Source organism: Harmonia axyridis, chromosome 3 (genome assembly GCF_914767665.1).
Source record: "Harmonia axyridis chromosome 3, icHarAxyr1.1, whole genome shotgun sequence".
NCBI lineage: Eukaryota > Metazoa > Arthropoda > Insecta > Coleoptera > Coccinellidae > Harmonia > Harmonia axyridis.
In genome coordinates this window covers 26,600,070-26,627,346 of record NC_059503.1, presented here as the reverse complement: position 1 = coordinate 26,627,346, position 27,277 = coordinate 26,600,070, and the positions used below count along the sequence as shown (strand labels likewise).

The 27,277-nt window shown below is 37.2% G+C and overlaps 1 protein-coding gene across 3 annotated transcripts; it reads left to right on the top strand.

Annotated features, from left to right (window-relative positions):
- The first annotated feature begins 53 nt into the window (after positions 1-53).
- On the top strand, positions 54-27,267 carry LOC123675721 (anoctamin-4). Of its 3 annotated transcripts, none has more exons than XM_045611197.1 (23): positions 54-175; positions 11,179-11,405; positions 14,378-14,548; positions 15,672-15,806; positions 15,857-16,033; positions 16,089-16,234; positions 16,288-16,390; positions 18,086-18,193; positions 18,252-18,457; positions 18,603-18,769; positions 18,825-18,920; positions 18,970-19,091; positions 22,187-22,351; positions 22,403-22,546; positions 22,598-22,767; positions 22,825-22,964; positions 23,018-23,223; positions 23,275-23,380; positions 24,715-24,795; positions 25,146-25,243; positions 25,332-25,391; positions 25,443-25,593; positions 26,969-27,267. In XM_045611197.1, exons 1-23 carry the CDS (start codon positions 115-117, stop codon positions 27,094-27,096), a joined length of 3,168 nt encoding a protein of 1,055 aa, XP_045467153.1. In that variant the 5' UTR covers positions 54-114; the 3' UTR covers positions 27,097-27,267. The 3 variants fall into 3 exon arrangements, with proteins under 3 accessions (XP_045467153.1, XP_045467154.1, XP_045467155.1); XM_045611198.1 differs by lacking the exon at positions 54-175 and adding an exon at positions 10,948-11,102; XM_045611199.1 differs by lacking the exons at positions 54-175; positions 11,179-11,405 and adding an exon at positions 14,163-14,319.
- Positions 27,268-27,277: the final 10 nt, after the last annotated feature.

Below are 27,277 nucleotides of genomic sequence, written 5' to 3'. Positions count from 1 at the left end.
TAGAACACGTCGATTTTCCGTATTTTTTAATTTTATTGAATTTAAGTAGTGCGTTCTATAATACACGTTCCGGCATGATAATCGTTTCGGTTTTTCCGTTTTTCCCACACAACTATGGAAAATCATGATGTGAATTACTTGTTCATTGAGTCAGAAAAGGAAAATCGTTCTTCGGGTAAGTTAATACAATATGTGCAGGTTACCATTATCAATCATCCCTCAGATAAATCAATAAATATATTAAAAATAACAATTATATGGAGGAAAAATGAAAATAATACTTATAGATTTTGTTTTCGAAGTAAAATAGTCCAGTAGACAAATACAAAAAAAAATGGGTCTGCTGGGAAAAATTTCGAACTTTATGAAACTTCTACAGGTTGTTCGGGGATGTTGTGGGATGACTCTGTCGAGTTATCTAACACGAGGACCCTTGGGGAGGGCCGAAGAACCCAAACATTTTTGGACTTTTTCGGTTATATAAAATCATTATTTTCAATTAATTCTTGACTATTATTTATTGATTTCACCCAGTTGATCTGATTATTAAGGTTCAAAATAATTATAGGTTGATAGGAATTTACAGTAAGGTGATAACATGCCATGATAACATTGAAATATCTACTCTTCACATAAACATAGGCTTTTAGTCAAAGCTTCCTCCCCCCTTCATATCCATATGTTTCAATATGTTGATATTGATGAGTAATTACTATATTACCATAGAACAGCTGATAATTGTTAGTTAGAGGGTCAAAACCTTTGTTTTTTTGCCAATTTTTGAGAAAATTTCTCTAATTCTGATTGGCTGTATCTCGGTGGATATAAGGTTTAGAAAGAAGTTTCTGGAAACCAAATTATAAGGAATTAAATTATCTCCAACTTGGAAAATGAAAGTTTTGGTCGAAAACTAATTAAGTTAAAAGTTATAAGCAGAAAACCGAGCTCGAAAATGTTGAAGTTCTGCAGCCCCTCCTCCTATAAGCAGATTTTAAAATGATGAAAAACCTCGTATTGAAAATCACACAAGAAATATATAAATTACCTAAAATTAAAAGATTTACTAAAAAACGAAGAGTGCAAAGGACCCCGCACGTTTTATATGGGAAATGGCTTTCCGTGAATTTGGCTGAATTTTTGATATGTTGTAGTTCTTGATAAACTGATCAGAAGTGTCCAAAGCCACAAAGCTCAACAATGGACAGTTTTCGAGATATGGAGCTTTGGAAATGGATTTTTTGCAATTTTCGGGGTTTTTGCTCATCAATCGGGGAGCTCTCATTTCTGGTTGGGATGGAATTTGGATGTTCGGCGGCCAGAACCCGACTGAGAAATGATCTTCCTTGGTTATATTAGGCACCGCCATCGATAATTTTTTATACACTGCTCCACATTGGCTATGAAATGAGATACAAAATCCAAGATCTTCCATACATCTTTTCATGCCACAAGATGACGCCAGAATAATTCACATGACCGAGAAACGACATATCGTGAGATTTTTTTAAGAGGGACCATAATAACTGAATCCTCATATATCTGATGCCCAATAATATCAAATATGTTAGCCAAAATGTTCATAACCAGGCACCGCGAGCTGTAATGGGGGAAAATGGGAAAATCATAATCATATATCCTCAGGGCAGGGCCGTCGCTAGCCAAATTGCCGCCCTAGGCAAATACCCAATTTGCCGCCCTAACAGTCAACTCTGCAGAATGCAAAAAAAATTATTTTGGGTTATCGGGGTCTTCTACCGAAATATGAAAAAGTTGAAGGCGACAGTTTGTAAAATTTTAATTATAATAACATAGAAAAAATATAAACAAAACCAACAAGTTCAAACTTGTACAAAAAATGAAAATCATTTTAGGATTTTTTGTTCATAAAGTAGAATATCGTAACTGAATCTAAGCGCCCAATTTTTCTCCAGGGGGCGCCTGGACAGTTTTGGGGCGCACTACTACCACCCCGGAAACGTACCTGAAAGAAACACGGATCATATTTCTTTGGGAACATTATACCTATTTCGAAATAAATGAATATGATTTTTTCTATTAAGTCTATCTCATCATCCGACGCTTCGAACGTAGGTACTTCCCAGTGCCGAAAAATGATAATAATAAGGAAATGATGAAAATAAAAAATTATAGAACTTACCTTCAGTAATCTACTTTGAAATCCTTAAATCCAAAGGCAAATCGAAAAATTCAGAATATAACACTGACTTTGCACATACAGTACGATCAAAAAAATATTGTTATATAATGGAACGTGGTATAAAATAAAATAAACTTCTCAGATATGTATTTCTTAGGAAGGATGAGATGGAAATGATGAAATGGAAACGTTTCTCGTATATTTTGCATTCATCTGGGAATAGGCATTCTGGTTGAAGAATTCTAGAGAAAAATATTCTCCACCGACTACCCTAATAAAGCAATAAAATTGAGCAGTGTACAAAGAGAAGGCCGACACGCCTGATTAGAACATGTGTTTTTTAGCATCAATATCTCGTAAACAGTAAACAGCTGTGAGAGGGTTTACACGACATCTGGATATTTATGAGTTGTTGTGTATAATGCGGCTCCTTTGATAGTTTAAAATGTTGATTAAATTGTCTGTATATTTTCGTGTTGTTTCTAACCGATTTAAATCTCATTTCTTACTTTGAATTTCTACACATATGATTTTTGTTGATCAAGATTGAAATGCCGCCCCAGAATTTTGCCGCCCTAGGCGGTCGCCTCCCCTGCCTACCCCCTAGCGACGGCCCTGCCTCAGGGATAACAATTGTGATCACTATGAGTACAATGACAGATAAAATAGCTGGAAATTTTATTGGTATTTTGAAGCAACATGATGATAGTATTACCACCGTTCAAATAAATAAGAGAAAACGTAACATAAAATAATGGATAACTCCAATAGTATTACTTAATTTAAAAGAAGTTAATAAGGAACATTTTGAAGTTCTAAACTGGATAGGAATTTTTTAAATTTTCCACTGACTCGATAAAGTGAAAAGCAAAAGCATTCCATGTATATGATAGAATAAGTTCTAAAACTTCAAAATAAATAAAGGAAGAAATATCAAAACATTAATTTAACAACTGTTTCGAAAGTTTTCCTGAAACACTAAAATTTGGTAATGTGAAATCATTCTATAAGAAAGGCAATAACACTCGAATGATCAACAATAGACCAATTACACTCGAATGATCAACCATAGACCGATTACACTAATATCAATATAACTAAGGCCATCGAAAAACTAATTGAAGTTCGAATGATTGCATTTATAGACAAACATAATATATTATGGGATGGTCAATTTGGATTTCATAAGGATATGTAAACAGAAGATGCAATAAGGATAGTTACAGAAATAATATGTGACAATATCTAAAAAATATCCCATCTTCAGCAATCGCAGTAGATCTAGACGAAGTATTCAATAATGTTAGCCATTGGTCATTATTGGAAAAACTAATGAATTATGTATTTCGTGGAGAAATAAAAAACCTCATCCGAAGCTATTTGAGAGATAGAACTCGAATTGTACCTATCATTAAATGGAAAAAGAATAAAAATATAATTACCCATAGTTTTCCACAAGGCAATATTCTCAGACCTCTACCGTTTATTTTGTATATAAATAGATTATTATTTAAACAGAACAGCAAAGGTGATACTATGAGTTTTACTGCTGATACTATAGTCTTATACGAAGATACCTTACTTGGAAAAATCTAAAAAAATAGCAGTAGAGGATTTCCCAAAATTTAAGAAATAGTTTCAACTAAATGAGCTAACCCTAAACTCATAAAAGACAAAATACTTGATCATTATTTGAAACAAGACATATTTAGATTAATAAAAAACTAAGCTGTCTTAAATATCTATATACATCTCGTAACTCTACACCTGAGCTTTCCTATGGAATAGTTTGGTGGTGAGGTATTTTAGACTGTCATAAAAAAGAATTGTACATGCTACAAAAATACATAATGAACACTATGTATGGAAAAAAATCGCGTTTACTAGTAATAGTATACATTAATACGCCCCAAAAAATAATTAATATTCGAGATATTTCCCATTGAAAGACTATAACTACCTAACGAAAGTAATAGAGAATAATTTCATAAGGCTAGATCAGTGGAAAAGATAGATCGCAGAACTTATACTAAATGACATCAAGATTGTATTCAATTATATCGAAAACGTCTATAGAGAAAAAACGTGAAATTAAATTCAAGAAAGAGATAAAAAAGTTGTTGGCTGAAACTGACCGAACCTTGATATATAAAATCCTAAATTTCAAATAATAAGGAAAAAAACATTGTGAATAATGGATGGTAATTGTCTTAGAAAATTGAGCGAAGAAAGATAAACGCCGAATATTTCCGATTAAGAGAAGTACCAACGATAAATATAAAACATAATAATTAGAATATCTGATAAATGCAAACCCGATGAAGGCAATACATATAAAATAAAGAAAATACCCTACGAAGACAATACCCACCGAATGGGACTGATGATAGGGGTTGATTTCCATATGGAGAAGATTGATTTTAGATTAAGTATATGGAAATCAGTTAATATTTAATCTGTGAGAATTTATTTTCGAATTATCTTGTTACATTTGTTCAAAAATAGGGAATAGAATGATTATAATCGAATTTGCTTGACCGTGTAGAAAAAGAAATTATTATTATTTACAACTCCTCTATTTATACAGCTACATCCTCTTAAGTGAGGAAGGGTTTACAATTTTTTTTATTGAATTTGTTGATAATGTGTCTGTCCCCCGCGATTATCTATACACTCCCCAATACGCCCTGACATTGATGCAATAAGATGGTCTATTTCTTCTTGAGGAATACTATACCAAATTACCTGTATATTATGTCTCAGAGCCGCCAAAGTCCGTGAGGGCTGGGGATATAGCTTTTTGAAGGGAAAAGATACAGTTAAAGCAAAATCTTGGCTCGATGAAGAGTTTCCGGGATCTGCACCAGGAAAATCAACCAATCATTGATTGGTATGCTAAGTTTAAACGCAGGCGCGGATCCAGGCCCCACTTTTGGGGGGGGGGAACTTTTAGATACTCAAAGTACTGAAAATGTGGACCCCAGACACCTCTGCCATTTTGGGACGTCATTTTTTTGCCGTTCATGGTTTTCCACAAAATGTATTGAAAGTGAAATTTTTGCTGATCTTGTAATTATTCGAGCCTTAGTATGTCAAATTCTAAGAGGGCCGGCAAAATTTAAGAGGTGCCCGGGCCATTTGGGGGGGGAACGTTCCCCCAGTTCCCCCCCGTGGATCCGCGCCTGTTCAAACGTGGTGAAATAAGCACCGAATACGGCGAACGCAGTGAACGCCCAAAAGAGGCTATCACCGACGAAAAAATAAAAAAAATTCACAAAATAATTTTAAACGACCGTGAAGTGATCGAGATAGCAGACATTGTGAAGATATCATCTGAACGTGTACATCATATCATTCACGAATATTTGTACATGAGAAAGCTGTGTGCAAAATTGGTGCCGCGCGAGCTCACAATCGATCAAAAGCACCAATGTGTTAATTATTCTGAGCACTGTTTGAAGCTGTTTAAGTGCAATAAACCTGAATTTTCGCGTCGATATGTGACAATGGATGAAGCATGGTTCCATCATTTCACTGTCCAATCGACAGTCAGCTGAGTGGACTGCACACGATGAACCGAATCCAAAGCGAGGAAAAACACAATATTCAGCTGGCAAAGTTATGGCTTCAGTATTCTGAGATGCGCAAAATATAATATTTATTGATTACCTCCAAAAGGGCCAAATCATCAACAGCGATTATTATATAGCGTTATTGGATTGTTTAAATGATGAAATCGTTAAACAACGGCTACATTCGAGAAAAAAAGGTGCTGTTTCATCAAGACAATGCGCCGTGTCACAAATCAATGAAAATTGCGCTTCGAATTGCTTCTGCATCAACCGTATTCGCCAGATCTGAACCCCAGCGACTTTTTCCTATTCTCAGACCTCAAAAGAATGCTCGCTGGAAAGAAATTTAGCGTCAACGAAGAAGTAATCGCCGAAACTGAGGCCTATATCGAAGCGAAAGACAAATCGTACTACAAAAATGGTATCGAAAAGTTGTAAGATCGCTGTATCGCCCTCGAAGGCAACTATGTTGAATAATTCGATTGGGCTGTTATATGATATTTCCAGTTCATGATGAAATACCCTGTATGTCTTGAATGTTAATCTAATCGACATCCAAAATTTACCGGTCATCCAAATATAGAAAGTGTGAATGGAAGAACTTCAAATTAAGGAATGTTTTTGTTGAATTGGATATTTTATTTCTTATATAATTATTGAGTGTACCTAATTGCATTATAATGTTTCGATTTAACGAGTGTTTTGCAAGGGACACGACAGTTACTTCGAATTATCGAAATGTTCCAATTATTGAAGGTTTGAATTACCGAGCGAGTGTATATTCATAATTGTTAATCCATTGATGAACCTATTGATTCATCTATAATGAAATTTACGCTTTTAGGCATGGAAATTGTGTGAATTTTAATGGTAAATACAAAATATACAGATGAGCAAGAAAGCGAAGGTTCTGACTAATATTTGTCTTGATTTTCTGTTTTGGTAAATTTGAAATTAATGTTAAAATTTCAATAATAATCTAGCCATTTATTGATGAAAATTTCGATATTCTATACTTCTAGTTTCGATAAAATAATAAATTCCAACATAGATATATTTTTTGTTAAAATCACTATGAATTTTTCGTTCAGATGTCGCCTTGAAGATACTACCTCTCTTCACTCACACAGAATGTGAGATTCATCATTAGTTTTTCTGTTGTATCCATATCCTAGTTTTCTAACCAGGATATGGACAAATATCATCATATACAACCTCTTATTCTACAGACAACTCCTTCCTCCTTCTGAGACTCAAATAACCCCAAATGCGACAAATCTACTTGCCCAACTGAGTTGCCCCAGAAATGAAAATATGCCTCCTGACTGAAGTTGATTTTTCGATGAAAATCCGGATTATTTTGATGCATTTCGAAGACCCAATCACCGAAGATACGAAGTTATTGGTGATCGACCGGATTTGTTAACTGAACTTTAAAATGTTTAAGTCCTAATCGTTTAGTACATTTCAAAAATAATCTGAAATCAACCCAAAAGGATAGAATACGATTATCAAGTCTAGCGATAGAGTGAAAGGAACCTACACGATTTTTTACTTATATGCGGATATAATTTTTTTCCGATATACGATTATAGTCAATCTGAACTTTTGTCCACTCCCACTACTGCCAAACACTTCTACATTTGGGTCGGTCATCCATAAATAAGGTGTACACCCACAACAATACGCTAAAGGTAACTAGGCTATAGTAAAGGGCTCTCATTTTACAATCAAATATTGAACTTGTACACGATTTCGACATTCACTTCGCATTCATATAGCGTGATTATACATCCCCTACATTATTTATGCTTTTACATAATTAATTTTCACGTGCCGATGAAAAGGAATGCCTTCGAATATGTACCTAAAAACGGGAGGGCCAATTGAATATTACAACAGGGGTAATTCGGAACCATATTTCAGTTATTTATAGATCTCATACAATTTTACATTCCTACACGTCAACACGTCAATCTACACAGTGTAATTAAAGATCCAAAATTGTCATGGCCATTCACAGCTATTTTCCATCATTCAAGGAAAAAACTCTCACTTTGAATATTCATCTCAACTCAGCAGGATATTAAAGCAGGAAACATCTCAATGTTCCAGGTGGAGTCGTTTAATGGGATACACAGCAGATACAGAACTAAATCTGCTTGAGAAAAGAATTCTCAATATTTCAGGACAAAATATAATTTGAGCCTTAAGATTATAAAGAGTTGTTTTTGTTTTGACTCTGAGGGCGAAGATCATATATCTTATTTTACAGAACATTGCAACGCACATCGGTGAATTCATGTAATATTTTCATTTATATTTGAATTTTGAAAAAAGGATGAATATTAGTCAAAACTTCCTGATATGTCTCCAAAAGTTGCTGATAGTTTTAATACTTCATAATAGAATGCAAAAGTAACTTGAAATTTGACATGCTAATAAATATAGTATAGGCAGTACCTACTTAATACTTTCAATAATATACTGCTCCACAAGACTGAAGAGTTAGGGATATCGTATTCAATCGTTTTGAAAAGTATGTAGGTAATCTTCGATAAAATCACTGTAAAATCATTTAAAAGTCAATAACAACTTGAATCGATCCAATAAAAATCAGTATGGGACATTTCGTCAATCTGGTCGCCTTTTTTCTGAAGTTTGGTTCTTTGCATATGCTTCATCATGAATGTTCTTATTTTGAAATGGAGTTAGTTTATCAACGGCTTCGATTTCTGAAAATGCCAAGACGCAAATTAACAAACGTTGAGGCTAATAGGGCTATCGGAATGCTACAGGGTGGCCTAACTCAGGTTGTTGCAGCGGAAAGGCTCCAAGTCAGCCAAAGTGTGATATCTCGACTTTGGAATAGGTTCAGGGCACGGGCGTAGCCAGGTTTCAGTTTCGGGGGGGGTTTTAAAAAAAAGAAAGGCTAATGGCAGAAATAAGAATTTTTTTCATAGAAATAAATGAGAATAAAAGAAGAAAAAGATTAATAAATTTCGATATCTTAAACATTTCGGGGGGGGTTTGAACCCCCAAACCCCCCCCCCCTGGCTACGCCCGTGGTTCAGGGAGACAGGTTCGGTGCTGAAACGACCAAGGCTTAGTGGGCGACGAAAAACAACACCTGCTCAGGATTGTTTCATCACCGTTTCGGCGAGAAGAAACCCTACATCCACGTATAGAATGCTACGGAATACTCTTCAAAATGCAGATGGGGTGCAAGTTTCCATCGAAACCATCAGACGACGTTTGAGAGAGGTGAATCTAGGTTCTAGACGTCCATTAAGAAGAGTTCAATTAAGACTGGAATGGGCAAGGCAACATATCAATTGGAACGATCATTGGCATAGTGTCATTTTCACTGATGAATCCAGATATGGACGATTTTCAGATTCTCGAAGAATAAGTGTATGGACAATCAAACGCATACCCCGTAATCGCCGATATGTCCAAGAAGTCCATCCATTCCTAGGGGGTAGTGTTATGGTATGGGCCGGGATATGTTTCAACAGGCGCACAGATCTACACATTTGTCCTGGGAATATGACCGCCTTACACTACAATAGGGAGCATGTTATTGACAATGTTGTGCCAAATTTTCACGCTGATATTGGTGAAACTTTTCAATTTCTAGACGATAACGCTAGACCGCACCGTGCAGCCCTAGTTAAGAATGCGCGCGAGGAGCTTGGTATTCCACATTTACCAATACTTCCGCACTCACCAGATTTGAATTGCATAGAACATGCATGGGATATGCTCCAAAGAAGATTAGATAATCATCAACCTACCCCAGAATCCTTAAATGATCTGAGAGAGCTTCTGCCCCGTTTATGGAACCAAACTCCTCAAGAAATGTTCAACAACCTCGTGTGTAGTATGCAAAGAAGATGTCAAGCTTTTATTGATGCCCGTGAAGGTCATACATTGTATTGATAGTCTTAAAATGCTTGAATTCTCTGAGAATAAAATTTCGTTATTTTACTCGATTTTTCTTTACCATCCTGTATAGGCTGCAGACCTACAGGCTAAAATTAATTTTATTTCTTGCAACTTGAAATCATATTAATTCGAATTTTCATCACAAAGATCTCATTTAAACTATATTTTTTTGCAATTTAAGTCAATATCCCTAACTCATGTGGAGCAGTTCAATTAGCCATTTGATGTTACATATTTGAATAGAAATGAAGAGTTTTCAAAAATTCTAGAAAAGTACTGAATTTTCGTTAGGAACTTTTGAGAGCTCGTCATTCATGCGCCTATTGGGTACTACTGAACTGTTGTATATACATATAATAATATGAAATGTGATTCATTATAATTAGTAGTCGCTTATTTATACAGAGTGAGTCTTTGGCTTGTACATATATTTTAACCGAAGATGCCTGACTTCAAAGGAAATACTTCTTTCCTTTAGCATTTTTTCCAATTCTGTTCGGTTGAAAATATACAGGCTGTTGAAAATCCATGAAAAAAATGTTATTTTCAGTTATATTTTCGATTCCATTAAGGAATAGAATCGAAGAAATCATTTTTGGAATATAGTTTTTTATTGATATGACGGATCTTTCGGACCATAAAATTCCATCAAAGTCCGATCAACACCAGAATGCCCGCTATACTGAGTGCGAAAAAAAAATCAGTTTTTTGGGGTTGTTATTTCTCAAAGAGGTGATTACAATTGGCCACCGAGCCGAGATCTTGTAATATAACCCCTTCAGACTGTTTCTTCGGGACTACGTCAAAAATAAGGTCTATGCGAAATTGGTTATGGAAAATTTCATGAAGAGTATATGGTACTGGTACTGAAACCTAGCAGTAGCGGCTATTGAGCTGATATCGTTTTCTATCGATAATTTTACATACCTTCCACTTTACAATAAAATATATATAATATAATCTACATCCATTTTAGCTTTCGGTGTTTTGATGTAATAAAATAAGTATCCATTAATTCATCTTAAAATATACCTACTAGTTTTTTCCAGTATCAAAATCAAACCTCTCATAACAAAATACCTTCATAACATAATTGAAAATTCAATTAATATTTCGTGATTTTAATACAATTTAATAAGCAACAATGTTATTAATTTAAGTGCACAGTTATGTAGATGACCTAACTAGGCAATAACACTATTATAATGAACTAGTATGACATAAAATTCAACTTCTGGAGTAAAAGAAACATGTCTTTTTATGATCCTTCAACTTATCACTATCATCTACAGAAAATTTGAATAGAAAATTATTCCTGGCATGAAGCTTGTGATGAAAACTTCCATAACCTGCTTTTATTTTTGGTATATAAATAGTATATTATATAGTTATACATATGAGATCGAGTGGTTGCAAACTGGGAGGTATCTATCGAGGCCAAAACATCACCTATTATTTGAAACCTTTGGGTAATTATAAAAAATGATCTTCGTATTTCAGAATCCTCAAGGAGGCCTAGTGATGAGAGCACGGCGAGCCTGAACATACCACAGCATAGGCAAGATACCCCTCAGATAACTACAATTTCCAGGACGAAATCGAACTCACTGACCAACATTAAATTCTTCAAAGTAGATCACGACTGCTATCTCAACGGCATCGAGGAGAGTCCCAGGGAGGTCAACCACTCCATCAGTTTTAGGAGAGGGTCCCCCCAAACCGACCAGGTTAGAAGAAATAGCCTTACACTTCGTGATGATTAGCAAAAACAATTTGTATCATTACATTTATCCATTTCAGCTTGTATTAGGCTGCCTTGATATCTAAAGAGTCCAAATCAATCAGAATCAGTCGAGTCAAATCAAGTCAACGCAAATCCTCTTTTGAGAGCTCGTTTTTCGGATCGCTATCATTCAGATCATTGATCTGAAAATGTTTGTGAAATCTTTTACTGAATGATTCGACTATCTATTGCAATTCTCACCAAAAAAGACCAGTAGAACGCAATATATTCCAGGAATTTCGCGTTTCCACATGCTTTAATCCTCGTAATCTGAATAACTTAATCTTGTCTAGGGTCAACTACTCCCAAAACAAGGCATTCATAATAAAGGACCCCGCAAAATCCTTTTGGAATATGGCTCTCGGCTAAATTCGTTGAAACCTTGCAGAAATATAAATTTTGTTATGCTGATCAAAAGTCTTAGTGGGCAAAATTTCCATTTTCAACCCCAGACCCCCAATGTCAAAAGTACACTTTCCAGTATGTCAATTCATTTCCACAGTGTTTCCTTTCACTGGCCTTTCCTTTCTCGAATCTAATCCTAGATTCTACCATGACCAGTACTTGAGATTATCTTTTGTGTAAGTGTTAGGTTCGTCGTGATCCATATTTTGACTATATTTATCAGACAAAATCTGTAAAGAAAGAATGAATTGATGAGAATTGCCAGTACTTTTACTCTTCAACGAAGAGGGTGAGGTGTGGTGATGGTAGAAAATAGGATTTGATTCGAGAAAAGGGTAGCGAAAAAAAAAGCTTTGAAGATTAATTAAACCTGTTATGCAACAACACACCAGAAAGTGTACTCTTGGCTTTGGACGGCTCTAGGAGGTCTGGGGTTGAAAATGGACTTTTGATCAGTACACTAAATACTTACTACATGGGCGTACAACTTTGCTTCCACCTTTTTTTTTTACGAAATTCGAAGCTTTATTGTAAAAAACTGATTATACGTTTATGATTCGAAGTATTGTCCATCGCTGGCTACTACTTTCACCCATCTTCTGAGCAGAGTTCGAATACCACGTTGAAAAAACTAGTCATCTTTTAAAGCGATCCACGTATCGATTAATTTTTTTACTTCTTCATAAGACCGGAAGTGCTGGTCAGACAGGCCGTGTACCATTGATCGAAACAAGTGATAGTCCGAGAGGGCAACGTCTGGAGAATACGGTGGGTGGGGAAGGACTTCCCATTTCAAAATTTTCAAGTATGTCTTGACAACTTTCGCAACATGGGGTCGAGTATTGTTATACTGTAAAACTATCATCATGTCTCCCGTTATATTGCGGCCGTTTGTCTTTCAATGCTCGACCCAAACGCATTAATTGCGTTCGATAACGACCGCCTGGGATTGTTTCAGTCGGTTTAAACAACACATAATACATTACTCCGGGCTGGTCCCACCAAATTCTGAACATGACATTGGAACCGTGAATTTTCGTTTAGGCCATCGACGTGGAAGCATGGCCGGGATATTCCCATTATTTTCTGCACTTGGGATTATCGTAATGAACAATTTTTTCGTCTCCAGTCAAAATGCGATACAGAGATCCTTTCTGTCTTTGCCTTGCAAGCAGCTGTTTACAAGAAAACAAACGCCATTCAACGTCTCTCAGCTTCAACTCGTACGGCACCCAATTTCCTTGTTTCTGAATCATTCGCATGACTTGCAGTCGTTTGAAAATGGCTTGTTGCGTCACTTACAATGATCCTGGCAATTTTTGTTGCGTTTGACATGAGTCCCGATCAAGTAATGCCTCCAATTCTGTATCTTCGAAAACCTTCTCTCTTCCACCGCCATGCTGGTCTTCGACGTCAAAATCATCGTTCTTGAAGCGTTGAAACCACTCTCGACACGTTCCTACACTAATAGCGGCCTCACCATAGGTATTTGAGAGCATTCGATAAGCCTCAACCACAGATTTCTTTATATTAAAGTAGAAAATTAAAATCTCCCGCAAATTACGTGAATTCAGCTCGTGAGCTTACTTGCCTAATCGAGAATAACTTGAAGATGCAGACACAAATTGTCTAATATTTCGATGGCGTTATGTTTACAAACACCTAAGCTTATTGTATGACATCTACGATCTACTTATTTCGACTACCACTTACCACTACAGTCATATATTGCAAAACGGCGGAAGCAAACTTGTACACCTAATATATTTTTTCAAAATTTCACTGAATTTAGCCAAAAACCACGATTTTGAGGGGTCCACCAATCAAAATCGGATAAGACTTGCAGAAGTGAAAGAAGGCTATTACAAGGATTAAGGATATGTGGACCTACACACTGACATACTGAAAAACTTGTTCAGGCTTGTCTTAAACGCAATAAGACCACCTATTTTTTTTCATTTTCTACTTTGGGTAGACTTGATCTCTAGAAAGATGAGAAATCTAGATATCATTTACGTTTGGCGCTCGGCAGAAGGATTCTGATATGTCGAATCACTCGAATCACCTGTCTTCTTGAATCGGGGTAAATTGAAACAGCTTCGGCTGGAGTGAAGAAGGGTACTGAACTGGTAGGCTTTCGGAAGAGTTGAATAGTTGTCGAATTTTGGCAAATCACATTCGCTTTGATCCCGATTCTCTCAGTGTGAAGGGAATCTAAGCCATACGTTAGGAAGTCTATGGTCTACGAAGAGCTCGTTATTTTTCTGAAACTCCGATATTAAGGCCACAACCCGAAGAAAACCTTCATAAAATCTATAGAACCAAAAGAAAATATAACACAGATATAAAAATTTCAACAAGCGTCATTAGTGTCATTTTTTTCTGAAACCATTCCACAGTCTCCTTCAAAAATATCCACCACAATCGATATTGTAGAATGCGCCGAGCCCTTGGTAACTCCCCAAGGATTTCCAAGACCATGTGATGTCATCTTTTTCTATCGATTTTCAGCAGAAACCCGGAAACTTCCCCACGGCAAAAGATGCCTTTGGACCACAACTTAGCACCGAAGCCTACTCCACTATTCCGGGTACGCCACTACCTTCTCTGGTCCAGGAGCCAGATTTTCCTACCGAGACTGTTCCGGAGACGCCACCCAAGACCCACCCAGAGAAAGAAGAGGTAGGTAAACGACTGAATAAAACGTTGTGCTCATTATTGTTATACTGAGATCCAACAAATCGGGAGAATGGATGGACGAGCGTTTGAAATTCCTGCTTAGCTATTTATTTCTTGAGTTTCTGAGATGGTTCGAGGACATTAATTGATGAAAATGCATTCAGTTGTCGAGAGTGTACAGTCAGTTTCGAAATACCAGGAGCATGAACACAAGAAGACCGACGACTGTGGAAGGAGGGTTATGAAACTTCCAAAAAAATCACGCCGGCCAGACCCTCATAATATTATGAAAGCTGAAAGTTTTTCTGTACATGTCCCCTGGGTTGTGGTTACTTTGGCAGGTGACATGTAGTAAATGTGTAAAAAATAGTATCTTGAATTCGTTGAAGTATAAAGCTCAATTTTTATATTTTCTTCGGGATAACTTAAAAAACTCATCATGCATTGCCGGATACTGACAACAGTTGCACACCTTGTCAGACACCCCTATATTCTTCACGGCAGAGGTGGATTCAGACCACACTAAACTTACTATACCACGAAGAAAAAGTTTTTTTCGTTGCATCATCCTAAAAAATTGTCAAGTAGGTAATCAGCAAATGACCAATTTAGCATTTTTTCAATGACACCAAGAATCAATTGGAAAGGATCGATATGAGTATGTGCTCACCATAATGATAGTTTTATGTAACGAGGAAATGAACGATGCTACAAATCACCCTCTTACCACCCTTCAGAGGTGATTTATATAGCTATTAGCATATCAGGCAATTATTCGTATAATTTTTAACTCATACCTATATGTCGGCATAGTTTTTTTGAAAATTAGTTCATATTTCAATGAAGAATCAGATATGAGGAATTATTGGAAAAGGAAGGGAATAGAAAAAAATCGGATCTTTTAGGGGACTCGTTTTTTTATGTTCTCTCAATTATTGCAATACCTAGACATCCATTCTTTAATAAAGAAGAGGAATAAAATGCATTCAAGTTGATGTTCGCACCTAGAATATGATTATAAACATTTCAGACCAACATAAATTTTTCCATAAAACTCCATAACAAATCTGTTGTGGAAGTTGGTTCACTAAAAGTTGAATAATTCTTGTCTCTTCATCATTTGCAGGAATTGGACCCCGAGAGTTTGTACTTTCGAGATGGTAAAAGGAAGATAGACATGATATTGGTGTTTGAAGAAGAGGAATTGGGCGTTATGACCGAAGCTGAGGCCAGGCGAAGGGATTATAGAAGAGTGTTCCAGGTGAGCATATCGATTGAAGAAACGATTACCACAATACGCTTTTTCCGAAGGAAAACTTGGTAAGAGAAGGATTGGAGTTGGAGCTGGAGCACAAAGACACCTCCTTTGACGGCAAGACGTGGTTCTTGAAGATACACCTGCCATGGAAGACCAAGACGCGTTACGCGGAGGTCATGAGCCTCAAGCTTCCGATAAAGCGGTTCATCACAATATCAGTCAAGGCCTGGGTAAGTGACTACTCGATTTATCCCCTCTTCTATCTAAAACGTCTTATGGTTGAAGGACGACGAGAAGAAGGAGAAGGAAAAGCCGTCCCTTTGGATCAAACTGCAGAAACTCTGGGAGGTTTTCTTCCAGTACAACACCGACCTCGTGGAGGAAGATCCCTCCTTTCACGCGGCAACGCAAGGAGCGGACCGGGAAGAGCAGTGAGTTCAAAGTGGTCCAGTGCTTTACCGATCTGATACCTCTTCGTTCACAGATTCATAGTGAAGGATAGGGTGACGGAATTCGCAAGCTCCCAGAGGAGCATGATAGTAATGCAGATCCTTCTCAGAGTTCGCTACGACGATGCATCCGATAAGGTGAGGTACCGAACCAATATACACTGCGCAAAAAAATTAACGCACATTATGGAAATCTCAAATTTATTCTACAACTGAAGGTGTTCTCAATGATAATTATTTTTATCAGAATTTTGCATGCATATGTTATCCACTTTCAACGTTTTTCTTCAATACAGATGTTTTTTCCCAGCAGGAATAAAAAAAAATGAGATTATCAGATTTTGAATGTAATGGCTCCATTCTGAAATCAGTTGTTCTCGATCAATTCTAGTGATCAATAGTTTTTCTTTCGTTTGATTTTCTACACTCAATCGCTATGTAACGCGAAACACGCAATTTGACCCAAGAGGAATGTGCCCAAGCGGTAGTTTTGCGAGAAGAAGGGTGGACATACACAAGAATTGCAGAAAGGTTTGGAGTTTTCCATACAAGTGTGTCCAGAGTGTTGCAGCGATTCAGGGAGACAGGTATGAATGTCCGGAGACCAGGACAGGGTTGACCACGGGTGACAACTGCCATTCAAGAACGTTACTTGAGAATTTCTTCGTTGAGACAACGGTTTGCAAACGCTCGCCTCCTTCAAAATCAGCTTGAGCAAACTCATGGGGTGCAAATTAGCACTCAGACAATAAGAAATAGCCTCAGAGAATATGATTTAAGGCCTCGTGTCGCGGCAAGAGGCCCAGCTCTTACCCCAGTTCATCGAAGGGCGCGTTGGGATTTTGCATATCCATTGGGAAGAGGCTGATTGGGAAAGAGTTCTCTTCACAGATGAGTCCAGATTCTGCCTCTACCATTGTGATCGACGTTCCCTTGTATACAGACGTCCACATGAAAGATATGCTCAGTGCAATTTCCTGAATACTACTGGTTTCGGGGGAAGATCGATTATGGTATGGGGTGGAATATCTTTGACTGCTCGCACAGACCTAGTGGTCGTTGATAATGGAGCTATGAATGCTGATAGGTATATAAGGAACATTCTTGAAGAGCATGTAGTGTCATTTGCCCCATACATTGGTGAAAATTTCATTTTTATGGACGATAATGCCAGACCCCATCGTGCGCATCGTTCAGGAGTACCTTGAAGAGGTTGAAGTCTCTCGAATGGAATGGCCAGCAAGAAGTCCAGATCTCAATCCGATTGAGAAGGTTTGGGACAACCTCAATAGAAGGCTGAGAAGTTCAGAAAATCATCCAGCTACTCTTAATGACTTAGGAATCCAACTCAGAGAAATCTGGGAAGGATTAGATCATACTCATTTTGAGTATGAACCGTCGTTGCCGAGCTGTAATACCAAGTATTGACTCACTTATCAGCATTCCAGTATTTTGAAAATTGTATATTTCTCTTCTTTCATCCAACGGAGGTGATCCATAACATACAGTGGAGGTGAGATGATATTGGGTATGTGAAAAAACTCTCAGTCGAACTCCACCAAACAATGGTGGAGTTCGACTGAGAGTTTTTTCACTTACCCAATATCTCTTCTTTCAAATAAGATTCGGTGAAATCCTGAATTTTTCTTCCATTTAATGTGTCTTGTTTCGCTCAAAACCTTCCCGAGAGAACATAAAAAATAAGTTATAGAGTCAATGTAGAGTTAACTTTCATTAAAATTGAGATTTTCAGAATGTGCGTTAATTTTTTTGCGCAGTGTATATCAGGAGAAAGCATAACTTAACCTAAACTAACCTACTTTTCTCTCTCAGGTGGGAATAAGGAGACTGCTCAATGATAACACGTACCTTGCGAGTTTTCCCTTGCACGAAGGTAAGTTTGATAAGGAGAGCAGCAACGGAAAGCCCTTAGATCGGAGGGTAAGTATACAATTCGGTAAAGTGTGCAGCATTGCCTATACCTTGGACCGTCTCGCAGTTGCTGTATCTGGAATGGGCACGGCCTGCTAAATGGATGAAAAGACAACCTCTTGGTCTCATCCGAAAGTACTTCGGCGACAAAATCGGCCTTTACTTTTGTTGGTTGGGCTTCTACACCAAGATGCTTTACGCTCCTGCCATTGTCGGTTTCATATGTTTTATGTATGGCTTGATGACGATCGACAGTCCGGACAACATTCCCACGTAAGTTGGAGTAACTACGACATTGAGGTGAGCAATTCATAAGGGTACTTCAGAGGGGGCGCCAGAATTAACTCTGCTCCAGAGTGTGCTTGAAATATTGATACGCCACTAGAACATGCAACCAACTAGATTTATCGTGTTTCAGAAAAGAGATCTGCGATAGAAACGGTCCTGGAAACATTACCCTATGCCCTCTTTGCGACCGTGCCTGCAAGTACCAAAAGCTTTTAGACAGCTGTAAGTTTGCCCGGTTGACGTATCTCTTTGACAATCCGGCAACGGTGTTCTTCGCCATCTTTATGAGTCTTTGGGGTGAGTGATGTACTGATTGAAATGTCTGATTTCTATCGATTTTCGTTTTTTCCAGCTACTGTCTTTCTGGAGATGTGGAGGCGGAAACAAAAGATGATACAGTGGGAGTGGGATCTACAAGGGACGGAGCAGGACGAAGAACCGAGACCTGGTAAGATTCAAGAAGTTCTATTATTTTAAATAATATCAGAATCTTGCAGAATTCGAGGCCAGCGTCAAGACCTTCCGAACTAATCCGGTGACAAGAGAGAAGGAGCCATATCTATCCACCAAGTCTAAATCTTTGAGGTACTTCATAACTGGGTCAGCCATTGCACTAATGGTGAGCTTAAAAATTAGGATGACGACAAAACCTATGTCCACAAATTAAGTGACTGTACAAATGTTTTTAGGTCAAGTTTTTTCACAAAACTATTTTTTTAAATTACTCATTTCGACTTTATTTTCAAGTTTCATCACGTATTCAAAATGAAAACACGAGAACTTCAATTTTCATGTTCGAAACTATAACACTAAAACTTATTTTAAAATAACGAAAACAAATATATTCATTAGTGAGGAAATAGGTTTGGCATTATATCTCAGAACGAATAGAATATACAGTATTTAATTTGTCGTCTCTCTTGAAAATTGATTGAATGAATTATCTCAATCATCGTCTTATTCGATAGATATAATCTATCTAAGTAATGAAGGTTTTTTTTTATTTGTTTGTTCACCTAAAATTCCAATAGCGCCTCGACTGTAATTGAAGGAGATTTTTGCAAGTTCCGCAATTATTATCTTTTTTGTTCTTAAAAGGATTAATGATTGTTAGGAATTCTCTTTTGTCTTCGCGTATTAAGTCTGTCAGATAGCGTCTAGTTTGTCTAATTTATGTGGATGGACAGTCGTTACAAGATATGTTTATGGATAATATTAGTAAGTCAATATTTGGGAATTGCACCCTTAGTTTTTGAGAGAAATTTTTAATTGTATCACTAGATTTGAATGCTCTATTTATGTTCAATCTGGTGAATATATTTTTGATTAATTCTACTAGATTTTATACAAAAACTACCTTCAAATATTTTTGACTTTCTTTTCTTTTTGTGCTCTGTCATGCTATGGTCATTTCATGTTGAGAATTTCTCGTCGATATAGATATGGAAGGTGTATTTGGTAGATATCAATGAGTGCCACCGATTTCATCAGTGATTTCGGGATGAAACACCGCCATACCTCATAAGATGTCGCACTTTCGGAATTGGTTTTAGATCGCCTCGTAAACCATTATGGATATGGTGTAATAGTCGTTTTTATCCAGGATTGATTTTATTTTCGTAATTTTTTTTTTCAGATAGTTAAAAAAAAATGTCATCAATAATTTGAAACTTAGAGCTTTCTATGTTTCGAATTATTGATGAGGTTGATTTATTGTGCCAAATTGTAATTTAAGTTGAAATTCCTCATTCTCCTATAAGAAGATGATATTCGGTACCGATCTGCTATTATCCCATTTCTCCTTATTAACAAACTAATTAGAATTAGTTCGTTTCTAATTCAATAGTGAATTTCAAAAATTTGGTGGATAAAGGGGTCATACAAAATTACGGTTCATTTTTTGCTTGAAGAATATTAATTTATTCACAGTATCACTATGTCCATCACCGATCAATTTCTCTTAGATATGCACATTTTCCATTGGCATTAGATTTTAGGCAGATTATGCGGTCCTGAAGATTTTTTGGCAGATCTTTAAGTTTTCTCAAAATGGCTTCAGATGATATATGCAATAGAATTCTACATGATGATATTCCTGAGTTGAATAGGGTGGATTGATAGCATTAGAAGGATGGAAAACGGAAGCGAAATAATCAGAAAAGTACTCCGTAATGTTCTGATAGTCAATTATTACCCTGTATACTTAGTTTTTATGCATATCAGAAATAATAAATTGTTTGTTCATGCCGAATCCTCATTCGTAATGTTCATTCTGCAAATTATTAATATTAGTGTGGAAGATGGAAAAACGATATTGATTAATGATACCATATTTAATTCATAAACATATTGATTTGATAATGAACATTGCTTATTGATTGTAATTATGGAAGGACAAAATACGACATTTATTATAATTTCTCTTCTGAAAAGTCTCTTGTTAATAATGGTATTTCGAAATGGGCGGATACTCGACACGGTATGAACCGATTTACCTTGGGTTTATTATTTCAAATAATAAATCTTCGGAATCCACAATTTACCAACGTTATGAAATGTATGAATAAAATGAAAAAATGGAATCTAAAACAATTTTTAGTTCGCGTTCTTACAGAATTATTTGCATGAAATTTGGTAATAAAATCGGTCGTTATACCGCATTGATCCTATACGAATTCAATCCGTTAATGTTGAACGCTATGAATCCAGACATTCTTATAGAGATTGATTTTGATTCTTGCTCTGTGACTCTGTCTTTGATTTCTCAAACTCTCTCACTATATTGGATAGAAAGCTGAGCATTTTATGGGTCTTACATGTGAAGGTTAGAAAACTTACTAAGATATCTTCAAGATCTTAATTGGTTGAATTACCTTGGAAATAAGCCAACAAAGAGTTGATGCTGTCCTCAGTATCACACCCACGATCACCTCCACTTGAGCAGTCTTCAAATTACCATGATCTCTGCCAAATAGTCAAACTAGTCAACAAGTCTGACTCACGAACATACACATGGTATTCGGGTACATAACTACAAATTTTTAGATCAACATGCATAGAATATTTATTCTACGCACAAAACAGCAGATATTTTGTACATAAAATATGTATCTATGTTCAAAACATCACTTATTTTCAGTTCGAAAAAAATGACCGATACAAAATCGAACTATGGAAATGAAGTCACTGTAGTTATGTGTACAGTGACTATATTCTAAGAGAATAAAGTCACTCTAGAGAAGCGGAGCGCACTACTCTATTTTTCGGGCAACCACACACTCCCTACAATCGCATAGAAAATTGAAGAGAAATTCGCAAAAACCTACGCAAAAGATTTTGTGTGTTGATATGAAATAGCAATGTCAAGCTATGTGCACAATTTCAAGCTGAACCATAGAAAATTAAAAAAGAAATTGTATTATATAAAGTTTTGTCGAGACGTTCTCAAGCCAATTCCGAAGGTGTGCCCTCCCTCTGAGGATTGCGGTGTTTCATCCCAAGATCACTGATAGAACCATCAGTTTTGCACTCAGTAATCTCTGACAAATACATCTTCCATATCCATAGCAAAACATAGTCACTCTGTCGTAGCACGGTTGGGTTTATATACCTAGCGGTGCCGGTTTAGAGAGAGATGCGCACCCCACAAGACCATCTCTTGGACATGCACATTGTTACTACAAAGTATTATTTGGTAACTGTTATTTTTGACAGCTGTTGGTGGTACTATGCGCAGTCTTGGGCACCATCATCTATAGGCTATCCATCGTATCAGTTATTTACGGCAGCGGGGGATACTTCCTGAAGAAACATGCCAAAATAGTGACGTCCGTCTCCGCTGCAGTCATCAATCTCATAATTATCATGTGCCTGACTAAGGTGAGTACAACTGGATGACTTATGCATGATGATTCAACCCATTGTCCTCAGTTTTACCACAGGCTCGCCATTTACCTGACCAACCTGGAGAATCCGAGAACCCACACGGAATACGAGGATTCCTATACCTTCAAGATCTTCATGTTCGAGTTCCTCAACTTTTATTCGTCCCTAATATACATTGCTTTTTTCAAGGTATGTTGTTACGCGCTGACTCATTAGAAAGTTCACATATATGTGTTTCAGGGAAGGTTTTTCGACTACCCCGGTGACATTGTAGTTAGAAAGTCGGAGTTTCTTAGGGTGAAGGGTGACGTCTGTGACCCTGCCGGATGCCTCAGCGAGCTTTGCATCCAACTGGCCATCATTATGGTTGGAAAGCAGATATTCAATAATTTCGTAGAGCTGTTCAACCCGTGAGTCAAAAGAAATAGTAATAGGCCTTCCTATCAATAATCTTTCACAATATGCAGATTCATGAACAATTGGTGGAGGGGTCGATCCCACAGGTCAGCGACCAAAGACCTGACGAGGAAGCACACGAGGTGGGAGGAGGATTACCACCTTCAAGACCCAGGAAGGTTGGCTCTGTTCGACGAATACTTAGAGATGAGTAAGTTACAAAGAAAGCTGGATAAAGATGAGAAAACAATGTTATGTTCTCAGTCCTCCAGTACGGCTTCGTCACCCTCTTCGTGGCAGCGTTCCCATTGGCACCGCTCTGTGCTCTTTTGAACAACATTGCAGAAATTCGTCTGGACGCCTACAAGATGGTCACGCAAGCCAGACGTCCTTTAGCGGAGAGAGCCGAAGACATCGGAGCCTGGGAGGGTATACTGAGGGCCATAACGTACGCTGCAGTTGTGTCTAATGTAAGCAAGTACGCGAGATGAGGATACATATCCGAATTGTATATATTTCAGGCTTTCGTGATCGCCTACACCAGCGATTTCATACCCAGGATGGTCTACAAGTACAAATATTCAAAATCATTCGATCTTAACGGTTACATTGATGCTTCCTTATCAGGTAAGAAGCCATCTCATTATACGAGGACGGTTTGATAAGTCTGTGACTTTTTGAATATCCCGCGCAGTTACTTCCAAAGCAACCGTCATCTGTGATCTATCAGTGGGCAACATTCTAATTTTCAGCAAGTTAAGACGTGCAGTTGCTGTTTTATAGCCGTTCAAAGCAGACCACCTCATGAATTTTTAGAAAAGGGAAAAAAGTGAATTCCGTGTGCTGATTAAGCATTACTTTTTACGTCAAAAATCGATTACTGAAACTAAGGAAAGACTTACTCGGCACCATCAATTTCAATAGTAAAAAAATGGTTCACAGAGTTCCGTTGTGGTCGTACCAGCACTAGTGACGCCGAACGTTCAGGTCGCCCAAAAGAAGTGATCACGCCGGAAATCGTCGATAAAATCCATGAAATGATATTGCACGATCGGAATATGAAAGTGCGTGAGTTGGCTAATGCTGTATGTATCTCAAATGAACAGGTACATCATATTTTGCACGAATATTTGGACATGAAAAAACTATCCGCGAAATGGGTGCCGCGATTGCTCACATTCGACCATAAGCGCAATCGTGTGACCACTTCAAAAGAGTGTTTAGCGATGTTCAGCCGTAATCCGAAGAGTTTTTGGGCCGTTTTGTTACTGTGGACGAAACATGGATCCATCACACATTGGTCACTCCAGAGACCAAAGAACAATAGAAGCAGTGGGTTGCAGGGGGTGAACGTGGACTAAAGAAGGCAAAACAGAGTCTGTCAGCCAACAAGGTCATGGCCACAGTTTTTTCGGATGCACGCGGTGTCATTCACATTGATTACCTCGAGAAAGGTAAAACGATCAACGGCGAATATTATTCAAAGCTTTTGAACAGATTCGACGCTGATTTGAAGCAGAAACGGCCGCATTTGGCGAAGAAGAAAGTGCCGTTCCATCAAGACAATGCACGTGTGCACACTTGTCTAATCACGATGGCCAAAATCCACGAATTGCGCTACGAACTGCTACCTCATCCAGCTTATTCTCCAGATATAGCCCCCTGCGACTCTTTTCTGATTCCAAACCTCAAGAAATGGCTGGGCGGTAAGAGATTTCAGTCGAATGAAAAAGTCATAACCGAAACAAACACTTATTTTGAGAGCCCCGAGGAAACCTATTATTTGGAGGGAATAAAAAAATTAGAAAAACGCTGGACTGAATGTATCGAGCTAAAAGGTGATTATGTAGAAAAATAAATAATGTTTTTTTTGTCGAAAAAAATTTGTTTTATTCAAAAAGTCACTGACTTATCAAACCGCCCTCATATGATGATTGAGATTCATTTACTCTTTTTTACAGAATTCAACACCTCTGATTACGCCGAGGGCATGGGTGGTGACAGTGAGGGGAAACCACCCCCAGAAACATGTCAATACAGAGGTGAATATGATTTATGCTAACACCATCGAAAAAATAAGGTCTTATATGAACTTAATAGTCCAGTCAATCTATACATAGTGAAAGATGTTGAATTTTTCCATATTTTCTTATAATAAAGAGAAATAAAACACCCAAATAAACATTAGAAAAAAGATCTATATTAGGTATACATGTTTATTCGGTCATTTCAAACAATATACAACATTTGTTTTGAAAATAAATAAACACATAAATTGATATTTTTGATGTGAAATAACACGAATCAATTAATTTTTTTTCTCCGTCAGCTTCCAAGTATTATTTTTATGATGCTCCATACATAGTTTTTGGTGTACTGATTTTTTTTTCAGGTTACAGGAACGGGCCGGATCAGCCAAACCCTTACGACCTGAGCCCCCAATACTGGCACGTGTTTGCAGCTCGATTGGCTTTTGTGGTTATATTCGAGGTACAAATAACACTGTTATAATAAGGCTATCTTGATTTATCACTAAGATATTGATCTCTCCAATATCTAATTCCCCCATTTTCCACAGCACATAGTGTTCGCACTTGTAGGCGTGATGCAGTATGTCATACCGGACGTTCCTTCTGAGGTCAGTTTAATTTTCTAAAAGTTCAATATAAAGTAACCTGGATAATTTCAGCTCAAAACCCAGATCCAGAGGGAGGCACTTCTGGCCAAGGAGGCCAAATATGAACATGGTCTCAAGAGGCAAGATAGTGATTATGACGAGATTCTCCATGCTATAAGGGAGAACAACAACTCTTCAAGAAACGGTGCAAAAGATGTCAGAGGTAAGGGATGCGTTGGAGTTATCTCATAAAATCATGCTACCTAATTACAACCAGATAATTTATGCTACATGCAATCATCTACTGCAGGATTTTCGAGATTACCTATCCAGATCTACTGTTCTTTTTCCATTTTCACATCATTTTTTAGAATGGGTAATTGATGAACATTACCAGTTTCCCAAATAATATTAAAAAGCAGTAATCCAGTTTTTTTTGTGGCCTTGAAACACCATTAACTCTCGAGAAGTGAAATTTCTGAGAATTTCACCTTTACGAGTATATCTGCAAAAGTTGAAATTCGTCCCAGACCATCTATGGTCCAAATATGATACCTACACCAAATTATATTGAAACCTATAACAATTGTAGAGCTTAAGTTACAAAGATTTACAACAGCTCTAAACTTTTGGGCGTACACACTAGGAATGTTACGGGGCTCCATTCCGAGACTTTTGAATCGGAGGTTAAAGAATGTTCAGATACTATATTGATAACGAAAGTGATTTAGATCGACTGGCAAAGAAGTAAAGCAGAGGAGCCCTGGCTCCATCCCTTTGAAGAGATTGGGCGATAGCAATACCTATTAGTAATTCCCCATTAATAGCTATACCCCACTAATATACACACTGAAGTTGGCCAACTGAATTCGGGATTCGGATACCTCACTTTGAGCATGTTATTACAACAGCCACATATCTGGATCCTCTGCTTAAAACAGAATTTTCCATCGAAGAACTGAATCTAAACTGATCGATCAGTTTACTTGATGATTGAAATAAATCTGCAAATGAAGCTGAGAATATTGTAGCTCCTACAGCAAAATGCCCTAGGTTGGCTTCAGCAGTAGTTGGTCAATCTAATAGTGTCTAATTTTATTGGATATACCTATTGTTGAATAGTGACGATGGTCGATGGAGATTATTATCTTCATAGGTATCGAATATCCAAAGTCACTTGGAGGAAGCTAGAATATTTCGATTATACAAAGGTTGTCCAAATTTGCAGAAATTTCTTTGGAACCAGTGAATTTATTGCCTTATAATACTTCCAAATAAATCCCGGTATCCTCTTCAAAGGGACATCTGGCTGAGCGTCTTTATGGACTAGTTCAAGTTACTTTGGATAAACTATACCACGATTCACGAACGAACATTCGGTTCTAGACATATTGAAAGGACCATACTAAAAAACGTATTCCTATAAGGCAATATCCATTATTATGGTGAAAAATTACTAAAAATACTGAACCCTGAGTTCGAAAATTTTGGAATCGGAAACCAAAAGAACTAGCAATTGGAACCGACATAATCTAACTTTGGTACAATTTTAAACATCATGAACATTCATTTATTCGATCATAACTGGTCTCTTTCAGTTTCAGGAGTTCGGGGATCTTGGGCCAGAAGGCTAAGTAGGATATCAGACGGTCTAGACGCCCATGTCGAAGTGACCAGTAGAACTAAGAAAAATTCTGTGTCCTCAACAGTTTGGGAAGTGACGTGATCAAAGGTAACGCGATCGCGTTTGTGTGTATGTGTGAGTGATGTCCGTATTCAAAATATAATCGTCTTTTACTGTACATACTATTCTATCAAGAACTAAAGATTGAACAAGTGTATAATCCTGATTAAGATTTATTTGCATTCATCATTATGTAATAAAGCTTGAGTTGCCTGTTCGTAGT